Source organism: Synchiropus splendidus, chromosome 13 (assembly GCF_027744825.2).
Source record: "Synchiropus splendidus isolate RoL2022-P1 chromosome 13, RoL_Sspl_1.0, whole genome shotgun sequence".
Taxonomy (NCBI): Eukaryota; Metazoa; Chordata; class Actinopteri; order Syngnathiformes; family Callionymidae; genus Synchiropus; species Synchiropus splendidus.
Window position 1 is genome coordinate 9266516 of NC_071346.1, and position 16144 is coordinate 9282659.

At 45.8% G+C, this 16144-nt stretch overlaps 1 protein-coding gene across 3 annotated transcripts in view; it reads right to left on the reverse strand.

The window, feature by feature from the left end:
* Positions 1–822: 822 nt before the first annotated feature.
* The window catches only part of LOC128769279 (laminin subunit alpha-3-like), a 42850-nt gene continuing 27528 nt past the window's right edge, over positions 823–16144 (reverse strand). For 2 of the 3 annotated variants that reach the window (XM_053882858.1, XM_053882857.1), the window contains 38 exons: positions 15899–16129; positions 12552–12665; positions 11890–12008; positions 11745–11825; positions 11579–11679; positions 11461–11514; positions 11245–11396; positions 11069–11179; positions 10886–10997; positions 10652–10819; positions 10373–10569; positions 10183–10299; positions 9669–9820; positions 9446–9587; positions 9270–9369; positions 9082–9198; positions 8850–9020; positions 8629–8777; positions 8309–8503; positions 8104–8252; positions 7870–8026; positions 7675–7802; positions 7392–7539; positions 7232–7327; positions 7001–7158; positions 6716–6833; positions 6109–6249; positions 5909–6039; positions 5714–5848; positions 5517–5637; positions 3743–3876; positions 3492–3672; positions 2813–2971; positions 2581–2743; positions 2324–2478; positions 2117–2210; positions 1935–2054; positions 823–1544 (listed from right to left, as the gene is read on the reverse strand). In XM_053882858.1, coding sequence (XP_053738833.1) covers positions 1402–1544; positions 1935–2054; positions 2117–2210; positions 2324–2478; positions 2581–2743; positions 2813–2971; positions 3492–3672; positions 3743–3876; positions 5517–5637; positions 5714–5848; positions 5909–6039; positions 6109–6249; positions 6716–6833; positions 7001–7158; positions 7232–7327; positions 7392–7539; positions 7675–7802; positions 7870–8026; positions 8104–8252; positions 8309–8503; positions 8629–8777; positions 8850–9020; positions 9082–9198; positions 9270–9369; positions 9446–9587; positions 9669–9820; positions 10183–10299; positions 10373–10569; positions 10652–10819; positions 10886–10997; positions 11069–11179; positions 11245–11396; positions 11461–11514; positions 11579–11679; positions 11745–11825; positions 11890–12008; positions 12552–12665; positions 15899–16129 — 5214 coding nt within the window. In that variant the 3' untranslated portion in view covers positions 823–1401. Of the gene's footprint in view, positions 1545–1934; positions 2055–2116; positions 2211–2323; positions 2479–2580; positions 2744–2812; positions 2972–3491; positions 3673–3742; positions 3877–3913; positions 5363–5516; positions 5638–5713; positions 5849–5908; positions 6040–6108; positions 6250–6715; positions 6834–7000; positions 7159–7231; positions 7328–7391; positions 7540–7674; positions 7803–7869; positions 8027–8103; positions 8253–8308; positions 8504–8628; positions 8778–8849; positions 9021–9081; positions 9199–9269; positions 9370–9445; positions 9588–9668; positions 9821–10182; positions 10300–10372; positions 10570–10651; positions 10820–10885; positions 10998–11068; positions 11180–11244; positions 11397–11460; positions 11515–11578; positions 11680–11744; positions 11826–11889; positions 12009–12551; positions 12666–15898; positions 16130–16144 lie in introns of those variants that run through there. The other variant, XM_053882859.1, reaches the window with a different exon arrangement.

Genomic DNA, 16144 nt, shown 5'->3' on the forward strand with positions numbered 1-16144 from the left:
ACCGTGGTGGTGACCAATCAGAAGTCTAGATGAGGAACCGATCGCGGAAGTTGAGCGAACAGAGACGTTATAAAGCAGAATAATACAGCGACCTGCCTTCAAATAAACTTCAAGAATTGAAAAGTATTGGCAGAACATAACGTATAATAATAACATTTAAATAGCAAATAAATGCGTTTTTTTGTTTAAAAAAATACGAATAGGCAATATTGAGGAAATAAATAAAATAAAAGTATAAAAGATAAATAAAGATAAAAAAGCAAATAATTTCATTAAAAGGAAACAATTTATATGAAGGATGAGTAGGAAATAAATGAATGAAAATTTTAATCATGTAAAAATGCCAGAGTAAGACAAACAAAAAGAATGAAAATACTGGTGTAAATACTGGTATAAAATTGTAATCAGGCAAAAATAAACAAACAAATAAAAAATGCTAAGTATTAAAATAGTAACTGTGCTTAAAAGTAATGAAATAAATCTACCCAAGAAGAAAAACATACTCAAATGTTAAAGTAAAGAAATACTTTTCCATTTTAGTATTTTGGGTTTTTTTTACTGAATTACTTGTCTTACTCTGGTATTTTTACTTTACTACAATTTTCATTTATTTATTTCCTACTTATCTTTAATATTACATTTTTTCTTTTAATTAAATTCTTTGCCTTTTCATTTATCTTTAATGCTTTTGGTTTTATTTATTTCCCATTCTTTTCTATTCATTATTATTATGGAAATGTATATATATATATTAACAGAGATGTATAATACTCACCTGATATTCACAAATGACATTTATTTTTCTTTGAAACCATCTTTATTTAGGTACAATCAAAATCTGTACACATGATAAATATCATTTAACGTCTTGCATCAGATTATGATCAGAGGATGGCAGGAAACTGAAGGAATGCATGTGAAAAGTCTCGGATTACCATGCATGCGGGTTTTTTTTTTTTTTTTTGACGTTTAAAAAGAAGGAATGCAAACTGCCCAGGTGATCACAAAACAACGGACAGAAAAGACCATCCATGCAAGCTCAAAACCCTGATTTTAAATTCAATACAAAGATGTAAACTGCAAATACAAGAGTCCACCAACAACATATGTAAAGATTACTGTTCTCCACTGTAGCACCGTGGAACCGAAAGGCATTTTAAAGTGCTGATAGTGTAGCTTTGAAGATCACACAGATGTTTAACAGCTTGGAGCTTCCACATGAGGAAGCTCTTCAGGAGTCGGTGATTAGAAGTATAAATAAATACTTTGAGAATAGTTGCTCTGACAAACACACACACAAACAACCGCACCGATCACGACACACACACATTCGCTGTCTTGGAAACAGATTGCACATTCGAAGGCGGACGTGGTCCCATGGTTGTGTTCCGCACATTCGGATCAGCCGGGACACTCTCGGAGGTTGAGCGGCCCGAACACTGAAGCCAACCTGTCGAAGGCGACGGCTTCGCCGTTGATCCTCATGTCCTGAATGCAGCCGACGAAGGAGGCCGTAACAGGAGGTGCGTTCGGCACCGTCGCGTCTGTGAAGAAAAACAGTCAGTCAACAGCGGCAGAGTAAAAACACTAACTGATGCTGTCGGCTTAGGAGGGTTCCTGCTGTCACTGAGAAGAGGACGTTTTAAGCACCTGAGGTTGGAAAGTTCCTCCTCACCTCACGCCTCACTTCCTCCCCACCACGAGTGAGGTTTCATGAAACAGTGTCCCAATTTTCAGAGGCCACCAGATGGCGCTGTCTGCTGTATAATGTTTGGACTTGAACAACGTATTCAATGAAACCTCACATCGTTTCTAAACCAAGAGCGCCACCTGGTGGCCTCTGAAAATCAGGTCACTGTTTCATCAACCCTACAACGCTGTTTCACGACACCTCACCGACCCATCACCTCCCTTCCCCCTCCCCAGCAGCTCACCCGGCATGCCTCCAACAAAGAGCGGGTCTTTGGTCAGGGTGGTGGTCGATGACGGGGGTCCGATCTTGTAGTTATCCAGAGTGTCCACGTAAAGTTGGATGACGTTCTTCCTCTTGATCACTGCGGAATGTCAATATTTAACAAAACGCAGTCAAACTAAAGTAAAGCTGCGGCGGATTCACCTGAAATCTTGTGGAACATTCCATCACATAATGGTTTCTTGGGCTGGACCGACACCCTGAACTCTCCTCTGCCGTTGTTCACCTGAGCCACGATCTGTAAAGTGGAAGGCATATATATATATATATATATATATATATATATATATATATATATATATATATAGAGAGAGAGAGAGAGAGAGAGAGAGAGAGAGAGAGCAGCCTCACCTCTCCTCGGAGCATGTAGACGCTGAGGTAGTGACTGTCGGCAGGTCGGCTCTGAGCCTGGCCAGAATCTCCCACGTGCAGCAGGAGCCCGGTCAGAGTCCGCGGACGGATGTTCATCAGCATCTCAAAACTGGAGCCCACCACGAACGACTCATCTGGCGTGAGGAATGGAGGAGAAGGTCTGAAGTCTTCACCGTGCTTCATCGTGAAAAAAAATGCATGAATAGAAAATGAGAAATAAAAAAAAAAAATCTCACTGATGACGACATGTCCTCCGTTCCCAGTGAAGAAGGCTCCTCTCTGCGTCTGTCCCTCAAAGCAAGGCCCCGCCCCTCGATTGCTGGTGGGAGCTATCGGGGCTCCGTTCATCTTGAAGTTCTTCACGCAGCCCGACACGCTGTGCTTGGGAAGGTCTTTGGACTGTCAGAGACAAAGACACTAGGGTGAGACCCGCACACTTCAGGGGAGCTGAGGAGAGTTGGACTTCACCTTCAGTTGCTTGTGGAAAGATTCGGGAGCGTTGCCCACGTACACTGGAGACGCGAACTGCTTCATGGCGGCGAGCTGGGCGGCGGTCAGTTGTCCATCCAGGGCTCGGATCCCATCCACCACCAGACGGAACTTCTTCTTCTCCAGACTGAACATCACCTGCAGAACACTGTACTTTTACTTCCTCCTCAGAGAGAGACTGTGACCAGGATGACTGCAATGAACGGGATCCATTCTGTGACCGGAAATATTTTTTTAAATATAAATTTAATAATAATAATAACTTTTTAAAAATTGTTTAAAAAATTTAAATTATTTAAGAATCAATAATATGCATCGAAAGATGAAAAAAAGTCATAAAAATGACTCTTAAAATAATTCAATATAAGATTGTAGATACTGAAAAATAATAAAAACTATATTGTAAATACACAATAATAAATGATATCAAATGATAAATAAATCATTTAAATAATACCTTCATTCATAATATCGTTCAATTCAAAATATTGTGACTTATAACGTGAAATAAAAATAAAAACAAAAATCAAAATTGTCGTAAAAGGACATCTAAACAGATGCATTAGTCTGATAAAAAAAAGTGATGTAATATGACAAATGTGTATGTAACACATTTGTTATTTCTTTCTTTCTAAGAAAACAGAAGAGGGCTTCTCACCGAGTGCCACTTTCCGTCGTTGTACTTCTCCCTGTTGAAGATCTCTTGATGTTTCCCCACGGACAGTCTGATCCTGCCTTTGGACATGTAGAGGGCCAGGTGAGCGACCCCCCCTCTGGTGCCGGCGAAGAACAGCAGACCCTCAGCGGAGCGGGTCTTGACATCCAGAGAGAAGTGAGGCCTGAGGACGGCACACAGCGGACGTCTCTCCTCCGCACCATGAGCTTCAGTCGGAGGGTCACATGACTCACCGAGGCAGCAGCACCTGGAGAGGGAGGCCGTAGCTGAGGCTGCTGATCGGACCCCCCAGGTGATAGGCCCGTTTGACCACCGCTGGCTGGACACAGTGTGAGACGCTCTCGTTCATGGCCGGCTTCATGGAATCCTACAGTCACACAGACAGTTCTTTTGTTGATCGGCTGCATTAAAAATCCACATAATGATGCATCACTGCCAAGGCATTTCTGCAGACAAACTCTATACACACAAATAACAGCTCTGTATGTGTTTGAACTGTGAGGGGCTGAAGGAAAACCAATGCATACAAGATGGAATCAAACTCTCTCTCAACTACTCTGCGCTGCTCTAAAACACGACACTATGTTACGTACAATTCAGTTCAGTGTGAAGAAGAAACGTGGGGATAAAGAGGCGTAAAAGAGCAGGATTCTGGAGGGAAAAATGAACTACATAAGAATAAAAACATTTCATTTGAGATGACATTAAACTAAAAAGCGGTCTCAGAGGTGAAAATAGGTTTAGTAAGATTGTAATTATTGTCGTGGAAGGGGGAGGAAATGAGAGCATGGAATTTAATTCATCTGCTGCGTACGAAGGAGAAAGTGACAAAATAATTCATAAAAAAAAGACTGTGAAATGACTGTTCATTTCATAAATGATGAAACTATGTTCATATCAAAACATCAAAAATGACTTCTGAAATCCTCCCTTCGATTTCGCGTGACTGCTCAGCCTTCTGTGGTTGCGCAACACCGAGGCGTCACCATGGCAACCAACACACAGGAACTGACGTCGGCCGGTCAGGAATTTTTCATCTCTCTCTCTATGAATGACTTAGTTCAAAGATGGATTCTATTCTGGGCCCAGAACACAACTTCAAATCTCAAATTTCATTTGGTGAGGAAAACTAGTGTTGTTTATTCATTTGTCTTTTTAACATAAAGAGTGCATGAACGAAAAAGTTCATCTTCAATTTGTACCTGACAAACACATGCAGCAAGTCCCTGAACTACTGGGTCCCGACTACCAGGAGCAGCAGCTCTATTCCGAGTCTAAGGCGGATGACTTGGCTCCTCACCCTGTCGTCGAGCGAGATACAAGTCGCTCACCACTTGTTTCACTCGCACAGCTCCTCCAGTGCGAAGGTTGCAACTGAAGAAAAAGGGCCCTCTAGCTCAGCTCACAAAATGCCCGACCCTAAAACTGTGACCCGGTGACCTTGCAGCAACCCTGCAGGGGGCGCTCACAGATGGCTGAACCTTCCACCCCATCTCCTTCCCACTCACTCGTGAACAAAATCCCCTGATGCATAAACCCCTGCGCCTGAGGAACGACCTCCCACCGTTGGCCGGACCCACAGGAGAAGTATGGACCCAGAAAATCAGCTGGTGAGAAGCGTTAGTGGTGATTGGACGACACTGTGAGGATCATCAGTGAAGAAAGAAAAGAGACGAGCAGATTTTTGTTACTGGTGTCTTTATGGTGATTAGACGTTGAAGACAGACACATGGTGATGGATTATAGTTGGATTGTTGGTTGGATCATGCAAGGCTTTTATTGATGTGGAGGAGTGAAATATGCGGAGCCAGTGTTTGGTGTGCGACTCTTGTCCCTTGTCTTCCTCTTCATCTCTGGAAACAAGGCAGCAGAATGTCATGTGAATGACACGTTCGGTGAAGACGTCATACAAACCTTCAGGTGGGTCACACACATCCGGATCACTACAGTCGCGGAACTACCTGAAGCTAACTGAGGCCCGTGAGCCGGGATGACACACTAAATCACCTTCTTGGGTTTGCGGTCGAGCATCTGCTGGGCGCGGCTGTCCGCGGTGCACATGTCCATCAGGACTCTTCCGGTGGATTCAAAGTCGCTCAAATCTTCAGGTTTGTACAGACTCTGAGGCCTGGAACAGCAGGAAAACCACTGTTGTCAAAAAAGCAGCAACCAAAAAAAAATAGACAGGAGGGGGGCGCCGTTACCGTCTGGTGTAAAGGTTTGCGACGCAGCCTTGGAACAGCTTTTTGCCAAGGTACAGCGAGTTGGCGGTGGTGGGGATGTCGATGCTGCCGGCCTGCTCCTGACCGCTGTCCTGGTCGTCGATCATCAGCTCCACTCTGTTGAGACCAGAGATATTAGCAAGCGGAGACAAGCTAGCTGCTAGTGGAGGCTCGGACCTGGCGCCTCGCTTGGTCACGGTCAGGTAGTGCCACAGGCCGTCATTGTATGGCTGCTTCGATTTCCATTTCTTGCTGTTTAAGGCCAGAACCACATGGCCGTTTTCCAAACCCAGCTGGATTCCATTGGCCTGAAGCAACATCAGTGTTATTATTATTATTATTATTTCACTCCTTCACTTGAAGGCTGGAGGACCGACCTGCTGTTTGTTCTGCAGAATGAGCCCCTCGTTCTCGGTGCTCTTGAATCCCAGCGACACGGTCACGTCGTTCCCCAGGCTGAATCCCGATAGCTCCTTCGACAGGGAGCCTCCGCGGTTGAGCTCGGCTTTGCGCGACACCTGCGAACACAACTTTCCTTAGGCCACTTTCACACTGCGGGTTCTGTCTCAAGACAAAGCTCTTTCCGCTCAAAAGTCCGCAATGTGAACACAAGTGAGCCGTGCACTTTGTCTCAGGAAACTCTCAGCTGGTGGTGAGCTTCTCACCTCAGGTGACTCTGCGCTAGACGCCGGAAACTACATGTACAGCGTGACTCCATACAAACCTGATAAATGGCAGGCAGTAAAGGGTTTGATCGCTGTCTGGGCGCACAACATCGTTCAAAAACAACTTCTCCCAGAACACTGAGGTGTGCAGCCGGGAGCTGCAGGAAAATTGTACTCGGGACTCACGATGTGTGCGTATGTTAGATAACTTGCAGCAGGGGGCGAATCGGACACAGGCCTCCGAAGAACCCGTAGTGTGAAAAGCCCCTTAGACGCCAGGGCAGTGGTGAGAAAGTACTGGTGAGGAGGAGACACTGACCAGGGAGCCTTCCAGGCAGCCTTTGCTGACGCCCACGGACTCGTCGATCGGGACGGCCTTGTTGTTCAGCTTCGAAGCCGTCAGGCAGCCTTTGAACGGTGGCGTGGTGATGTTGTACCTGCCCGACACCAGGAGAAAAACATTCCCATTCCATGAATTTCTTTGAGGAAAACTCCCTCGTGAACAAGCTTTCTCTTTTGTCCAAAGTTTTACCAATTTTATCACACAAACTCACTTTTGTTCCTGTAAATATACATCATTTCTATCAGACATTTTATGACCCACCTTTCCCGTATTTCAGTCGGAGCTCCTCCAATGTAATATTCTTTGAATTTTTCGTGGTCGATGGCTATACGGATTTCCTCCACAGTGGCATCCCCGATGCGGAAAACAATGAGTACTTTATTTATTATCATAAGAGAAAAATGTATCGTTTTGTCGTCCTGGAAAAACAAAATAAAAAAAGTTGAATTTTAATATAAAATAATAAAAACGTTCGAAAAGGAAGCTTCCTACTGGAAAAACTTTGAGGTTATTCGTTTTTGGCTCCGGAAAAAGGTTGCTGTGCAGATAAACCACGCCCTGCTGCACCAACACCGCCAGGTAATTCTCCTGTAAACACAAAGATGTTGAATCGGTGTTGGTCCTCGCCACAGGAGGCTTGTGCAGGACTTACAGCATCTCCGATGAAGAGGAGCAATGCGTTCTCTGAACGAGAACGAACAGATATGTTGATGATGAAGCTCTTCGAGTTCCCATTTTTGATGTCCACCTTTCCGTATCCAGTCCCTTCATAAAAGCTTGTGTCGACACGCGGGATGTTTCTGGACCGTGGGGAGAAGTCCATGTGAATAATACATCAATGCCAGCCTTGTGAGGACCGGACTGCCCACCCCTGGCCCAGTCATTCCACCCATCTAGCATCAGATTCAGAAGTCACCAAAGCTGGATGGACCAACCTGCTGCACGGGCCGACTTTGTTGACGTTCACCGCCGACTTGAAATTATAGATGCTGACGGCTCGGTCGTTGAACGAGGACAGCTCGATGCAGCCCGTGTATTTGGGCAACTTGAAAGAATTCGGCGGCTGAAGCAAACAAAGAAAACATGAACATTGTCCTTCGGCGCTTCAGCCATTCACTTTGACAGCTCACGGTGAAGTCGTCGGGGTAGCCGCCCACGTAGAACACCACGTCGTCATGAGTGAGATCCAGAAGGTTTTTGGATTCCTCTCCCAGGATGGAGTCTGTGATCGGTGGGGTCGGTGTTTTCGTTTTCTTGCTGAGGGACAGACTTGCGTCTTGATAGATTCTAACATGGAAACCAAACAGGGTATTTCCATTAGTTATCAACATGTGATCTTTCAATATGACAGGAACCGATGTAACCTCCTCAGGTGAACGTCATCGAACGTCGACAGCTCTGACGGAGATCTGGTGATGGAAGCTGTTTTCATTTCTTTCTCCACTCCATTGAGTTTGTAGATCCCAAAGAGCACGTGGTTCCTCAGAACCATTCCGATGTAGTTCTTAGAAGACTGTAAAAGACTTGTTAGTTGGAGAAAAAAAAAATGCTTGCAGTTCCTCGACTTACATCTTTGTTCCCCAGATACATCACAAACTGATTGGGGTTTTCCCCGGCCTGTCGGCGCCTGCGTTTTCCATCTCCTCGGCCCGGAGGTCTTTGCAAGGACAAAGCCAAGTCTGTGAAGGCCTTCAGGTCCTCCAAACTTTTTGGAGCGCGCAGCTCTACATGTCCATTTCCTTCGAAATTCATTGGGATGGCCACCTACGTAGGAAAAAAGAGTACATTCAAATACTCTCAAGGAACAAGAGCAGGAGGGAGGAAGAGTGAAGGTCAGTGGGTGTAGAGGAGAAGACTGCTAGAACTGCGGTCGCCGCCTGCTGAGTTACCTTGTCGGCAGCGTCCCGGGCATGCTCTATGAGCTCTTTGATTTTCTTGATGTTGTCGGTGATGTTGCCCAAGTTGGAGGACCGAGTCAGCTCCTCGACTTCCTTTATCTTATCGGTCAACGTGGGAATATTGTTCAGCAGGTTCTTAACTGGAGAAGAGCTCAGGTAAATGGCACTGATGTGTCACGGGACTGTGGAGCTCCGTCCGTCCCAGTCCTCACCTGACTTGTCAACGTCAGCCAGGACGTTGCTAAGATCGCCGCCCCCTGCAGGCAGGTTGATTTTGTCAAGCTCTTTCTTGATGTCCTCCAGTCTGTCCAGGGTGTTGGTGGCTGAGTTGTTAGCCCCTGCCGCCGCCTTCTTGACTTCATCGATCAAGTTACTGATGTCATCTGTGGCGTACAAAACAGAGCTGAAATACTTTTCCTCTTTCCTTTCGAACGACAGTATTACCTCTGTTTATGGAATTCAGCTGGTTCTGGACATCGCCAAGTTTCTTCTCAAGATCTCGCTTCTTCTTCTCTGCATCTTTCAGGCGCTGCTTTGCCTTGTTGATCTTGTCTGCAGCCACTGAGTGAGCAAATATAAGTTGTTTCACCTGGAATAATTTGCTGTTAAATTCAATATTTAGTCAGGTTTACCTTTAAGATCATCCTTGGCGTCCACTGCCTCTGTCACCAGGTTATCAGCTGAGTTTCTTAAATTGTCAGCTCTTCCTGGGAGATCCTGCTGTTGGAAATCCTGCAGATGAAAAAAAAAACATAAAAGTAAAGATTCAAATCGACAGTTTTCTTTTTTTCTTTTTCGTGGCACTTACAGTCAAGGCTTTTTCCGCCGCGTCCCTAGCTTGGTTCGCCGCCTCCTCGGCAGCCCTGATGGCATCTATGATGTTCTTGTAGGCGTCTATGGCGTCTTTAGCATTGCGCACTTCAGGACGAGAGTTGGCGTCTCTCATGGCTCTAAGAAAAAGTAGAGATATCGAAAAACATTTCAAGACCTGTAGTTTGAGTTGAGAAACAAAGACTCTTTCTTTCTCTCACTTTTCCAGCTCATCTGCAAGCGCCTTGAGCCTGCGAGCATGCTCCTCTGCTGCCTCCACCACGTCCTCGTCTGCTGCCTTGGTGAGCTCATTGACCTTTTTGGTGGCGTCAGTTTTGGCACCATCCAGCTGCGCTGCCAACTTTTCATACTCCTGCAGGGCACCACCAACAGACGTTAGGCATCAAATAACTAAGAGACCTTTACATTTTGAGGAGGTTCTGGAGTTTGAGGTGGCTCCAAGTAGGTTCTGAGGCATTCTTTTGACTTGTCTAGAGGTACGATACCCGGTCACATCCCTTGTTTTTTGGCTCTTCTATTGAATAAATTATACTCGGAAGGAATAGGAATGCGCTCGCTGAGTGCTTTTCTGGTTAATAATCCAGGGAGAACAAAGCGAGGAAGACACCAACATGAACGTGGTAAACAAGGACACGAAGATAGGTGTGACAAGGATCGAGGTTGACACTTGTCACATTGACCTCTCATGGAAATGGCGATGAAAAATTCAGATACCTTTTTACTATCTTTCAGCTTCTTCAGCAAATCCTCCATTTTCCGCAGCTCATTCGTCGCCATCACCATTTGGCTCTCCACAGTCTTCTTCTCCTTTTTCAAGTCATCTATTCTTTTCTATAAAGAGCACCAGAAGATTTACCAGTCTCACTGTACATCGACCATAACTTTCACCGCCCCGTCCGTTTACCTGCAGATCCTTCACGGCCTGACTGTTCAGCCCGTTTTGTGTTTTGGCTTTCTTCAACAAGTCCGCCGAGTCTTTCAAAGCCTTGTCCAGCTCCTTCAGCTTGCCTTCGTAGTCCTTCAGCCGACCACGGAGGCGTTGTGCTTCGGCTTCGTTCTCATCCACTGTCTTGCTCACGTTTGTCTTGATGTAGTCCAACACTGGGACAGACATATGTTAAAGGCTTCTGGAGTTTAATTTGAATCCTTGACTGAGAGGTTTTCATCGGAATAAATGTCGTACATTTCTTAGCCTCCTCTCTTTCTTTGTCCGCGGCGACCTTCTGAGGAGCAAAGTTCCGATCTTCCATCTCCTCCACCATGCGTTTAGCATCTTTCAGCATCTTAGCCAGGTCTTCGCTGGGAGGTCGGCTGCCTCCGGAACTCCCGTCCATAATCTCGTTGAGCAAAGCTGAAAAAAAAAAAAAAGTTTCACGCCATCAGAAGTACGATCAAAACGCACCCTCGGTCCATTTACCCTTTATTTTTTTAAGCATGGCTTGAACTTCAGCCTCCAGATCCTTTGCCTTTTTGTGAGTTTTGTCAAGGTCCGCCACCGCCTTGTCCGCATCATCTGCGGTCCGATCCGCCTGAATGGTACGGAAGAGAGCGTTGTTTTCGCTGACCTGTGTCGCCGCTTCCTCCCTCTTCTAATCTCTACCTTGCTTTTAAGAGAGCTGATGTCATCGGCCAGATTGCTCATGTCATCTTCCAGCTGACTGACTCTGTTCTTCTGGTTGTTCATGGAAGTGCCGTATTTCTTGATGAGACTCTGCATGCAGGACATTTTCAGCAGTGAAACCTCAGATTCACACACATGAATTGAGCTTGGGTCACCTCTGTTTCAGCCACAGCCTTCTCCAGCTCCTTCAGCTTCTCCTTAGACAAGGTGCTGACACTGGCGTTCTCCAGCAGAGACTTGATCCTCTTCAGCTCGCTGTCCAGCTTCTCCAGATCGTGCAGTAAAGTCTGCGCACAGTTGTCGCACTCTGCCACACAAACACAGCTGTCAAAAAGAATGGCCGACCACCGGTGTTTTTTATGAGCGCTCACCTTGGCAATGCTCATCTGTGTTGGTGTCTCCTGGCTCCAGGGTGTTCTTACAAACTGGGATTGATAATCGATTAGCATCGCTGGCAGACACTTTCGGAACATTATTTTTTAAGTGTACCTCCAGTTCTGGGGTCACAGAGGTTGCCATTGCCAATGCAATTACAGGGGCTGCATTTCCCGCCTGGTATCAAAGGGTCGCCGTAGTAACCGGGGGCACACCTGCCGATGAACATCAAGCCAGTCAAAAGATGAATCCCATCATCCAAACCAATGCAGGTACTTGCCTCTCGCATCTGTCTCCAGTGTAACCGGCTCTGCAAACACACTGAATGTCGCCGTAGACCTCCTTGCAACCAACTGCAAAACTGATATTGGAGGACTTCATCAGTTTTTAAGTGCCAAAGGAGAATAATAGGTTCCATATCTCACCTGTTTTGGGGATCGGTGAAGGGGCATGGACACACTTTGCACGTCCGCTGAGCCGCGTTCCCGTAGTAACCTTCCTTGCAGCGCTCGCATCTGTCTCCGGCTGAGTTGTAGCGGCAGTTCTGGATACAAAAAAAGCGTATCACTGCAACGGATTTCATGCCAGCATAGCTTCGCTTTTGTTTAGCTTAAGCCCGAGGCTAAGAAAAACGTGATCTGACAGAATCATGAAGATGATGATGATGATGAACAAACAGGCTCAGTCTTGAGAGCCTCTTTAGGATTGCATAATCTGGCCAGGCCACATGGAGAGATGTGTACAGACTGATCCCGCTATTCAACTGAAAATGAGGGAAGCTACAGTCAACTCCACTGATGCTCTGTCAAAAGGAAAATCTATCATCCAGACCAACTGTCTTTGTGTTGCAGTCAAAAGACGACACATGAATACTGCTTAAACTGAGACGTTTCAAGGGTGTGTACAGCACGTACTCACCACAGAGTTTGATCGTACTTTAAAATGCTGTTTATTAGGATTACAATAATGACTTTCAAGGATTTGAACCGGGTGACCTCTTCGATGCATGCAGCACCAACTATTATGCTTTTAAATTGTATTAAAGTGCTGTATATTCATTTTGAAGCGTGAGGTTGCGTTCTCATACCAGACACTTCCCCGTCGTCTCCTCGCACTCATCTGCCAAACCGTTGCAGTCGCAGGGAACACAGCGACCCAGGTATGTTCCGCTGCCGTTTCTGAAGTAACCAGGGGCACATTTCTGAGGGGGGGAAAAAAAATCCACATTCTAAAAAGGGCATCTTATGAAGTCACAAAGGTTTGAAGGAGGAGCAGTTAGAACTAACGCACAGACAGCCAGCAAATCATGGACCTTCTGATCATAATGTGCATTTAGTGTACATATTAAAATCCTCTCCAAGACGTGAAACGATTGCCGCTCTAACTTCATATCCAACACAAGTGGATCCATTCAGAAGCTCTGGAGGTAAACATTAACTCCACTGTGCCCTTTGCTATGAGAGATAAAGTGTTGAGAAATGCCGCCTTCAATTCCCCTTCAAGGTTTTAGCCTGATCCCTAAACTAACAGTTTGCATACCAACGGATCTTCTCGGTCGATAAACGTCGGGGTGTCCCCTCGCTGCTCGGCATAATCCCGCAGTGGCGGGTACTGTATCATCTGGAACCATCTGCCCTGGTGCCTGGGGTACCGTAGTCGCCCCAGTCTGGAGTGAGGCCGATGTCCGGCGCAGCAAAGTCCGATTAAAGTCCACCATAGCAAGCAGTTCCGCAGCAGGACCCTGTCAAGCTGTCGCCCTTCCATTGACATGTTTGAAATAGTCTCGCTTTCCCCCTCCTTCGGCTCTTAAACACTCACACACATACACACTCATTCACGCTGACAAAGACGACACGCCTCATATCCACCTAGGTCTTGCAGTTCAGCATGAGTGTATGCCGGCGCGCAAGCACACACATGCAGGTGTTTACCCCGCTCATTCCTCTGCTGTCGCACACACTCACTGGCTCACGCAGGACATGGACGTGAGCAGACATATAGGCTCAACACCGTGGTCATGGAGCTGCAGAAGCGTGAGGATCCTGAGCAGAACTTCATTGCTTGTTTTAGTCTCCTATCCTAAAGCGTTCATAATGATGAAAACAAAACTGAAAATGCATTTCTTTATTTGAATTCCAGCTGTATTTATTCTTTCAGAACAGACACAGTAAAAAATATATCTTAAAAGATATTGTGACTGACACATCTCTGGCCTTTTTTTTCCGAGATTTCCCATCATCCTCCTCCACCTACACCCAACCTCTCCTCCATATACAACATTCTCCCAACAGGTTTCCTCCTTTTTCAGTGTCCAAAACATGGGTCTGTCCCTCTAAAGTTGACCATAATTTGAAATATATTGATTTTAGCTGTTGTTTTCTCCTATTTCTGTCAATTATTTTTACTTTTACCTTGCACCTATTACATTTTAAAGTCACCATTTTATACTAGTGTGTATTTCTTTACATTGTAATGACTGTTGGCTCTAGTTTTTGCCTTTCAGTGTGTTTTTTCTGTTTTAATTTTACTCTTTCATGACCCTATTCTTCTTTTTTGAATAACTTGTTAAGGCTTTTTTCAAAACCATTCCAGTTACTACCTCCACCAACTCCTGCCCCGTACATCAGCCGCTCACATAAAGAAGCATCTATTGCTTTTGTGTGCATTGCTATGACGGAGAATAAAGTCAGACAAGCAGGGGAAAACTCATGCCTGAATCACCTTCCCTCTTCAGACACAACTAGGTGTGTCTTCCGCACTCACAGACACATGCACGCACTGGAAGTGCACATTGAGTTTATGAGTAACAGTGCAGCCAAGAGCCACGCCCGGTGTGTCAGGGTGAGGCCTCCTGTCATGCAGCCTGTGGGCACCAATAACCGACCTCCCTCAAACAACCACCGGTGAGTTACCACACCAGACAAAGACGGAAACTTTGATTTGGGGCAGAAAAGCCTTTGCTAAGCAACAGCGGCGTGGATGTCTGCAGTAGGTGTGTATGACTCCCTGTTCCGCCAGTGATTATGGCTGTATAACCACTAATATTATACGTGTTTGACTGCACAGCACATCCCACCCTGCGGCTTCGCCATCAGAATAGAACACACCTGAGTTTTCCAGCATCGCATTCCAGCCTAAGTGCCTCAGCTGATGAATTTTCTCAGAAGTTAGAAAGCGAGTGTTACAAGGTCCAGGCATGTCGGGGCATCCTTGAATATGAGGAGGAGGTCCAGCCCTTCAAAACCTGACACAATTCGCTCTCAATCAACACAGCGCTCCACCCTTGTTGTTTTTGTCCCCCTCTTTCTTCATGGCTGACAGCAAAGCTAAGCTGCTCACTCTCTCCTTTACTGTTTGATAACACACTGTACCTACAGTGCGTTACAGGTCAACCATCGCACCAAATATTGGATGGTGAAGCGAGTGAGAAGACAGCGTGCAAGACATTCATAGCAAGTTTGTTTGCTTTCTTTTGTTGCTTCAGCTACGGTTTTCATGGCAACATTACAGCGTTGGAGAAGCGTTGCATTCCTATATCTTACACATTTTATTTATGATAACTGACCACTTCTGAGGCATTACTTGCTTCTACAATTGTTTCATCTAGAAAGTGAAGCATTACAGGACACAAACAAAAGCTTTGTTTACTAAATGTATCAGCTGTGTTCAGTCATCAGTTATAAAAAGATGATTTTCAGCAGCTGTTTTAAGGCCTGCTGACTGAAACACAAGCCACGATTTATGTACCTGCCTTGAGGTAAGTACTGACCTGAGCAAAAAGGTAAACTACAGGTGGACGCCACACTCTATTCACATCGAACTTGAAAAAGTTTCATGTACTTATAACACTTTTTTTCCTTGTGCTCCCTGTATTATAGGAATGAACTTTTATTCGTGATTCATGTGTGAAGGTCACATATGGAAGACAACTGTGAGATAGGGATGCTCCGATCTAAGGGTCACAGATCGTGATCATGACCTGTCACTGCCGATCACAACAACCGATCACGTGTGACAGCCGGCGCTCTGATGAAGCCCCGCTGGTTGGGTTGCGCCCGCTCTTCCCGACTCGCTGCTCACTAAGCAGCGGCATGTCTGCCGTGGAGATTCTTTCAATCTGTCATGTAAAGTTTGCATCCTGCAGCACATGCACGGGAAAATGCTGTGCAGGGAAGCACCTTCAAATGAAACCCGCCATTTAAAGCGCCAGCACTTGACGGAGCACAGAGAGTTTTCTGGGCTCATGAAAGTGAGACAACTGGTTCCTCAGCAGCAGAAGGTCTCAATTTGATAACAAATTCATTGTCAATCCATGCGATGGGTATCATGATCGGCAGCAAAAACCCTGATCAGAGCATCCCTACTGTGAGACAGTCAATTTAGTTACAAACTGGAAGTCACTTGAGCAGCATAAATGCAACAGCATTCACTGACCTGACAAGACTCTCCATTGTTCTCTGGTGGACATGAGCACGTCTCCACATTGCTTGCAGGTCCTCCAGTTCCGGAGTCAGTCGCCTCCTCCAGGCCGACCTCGCCGAGGCTGAGCCTCTGGGTCTGAGTGTAGTACAATCCTCTCACCCGAAGACCCTCCAGCCTGGCTAGAACCTTTAATAACTCATCTCTTGTCACGGGCCTGTTGGTACCAGCATGACGCCAATGGCCCTGAAGGCAAAATGA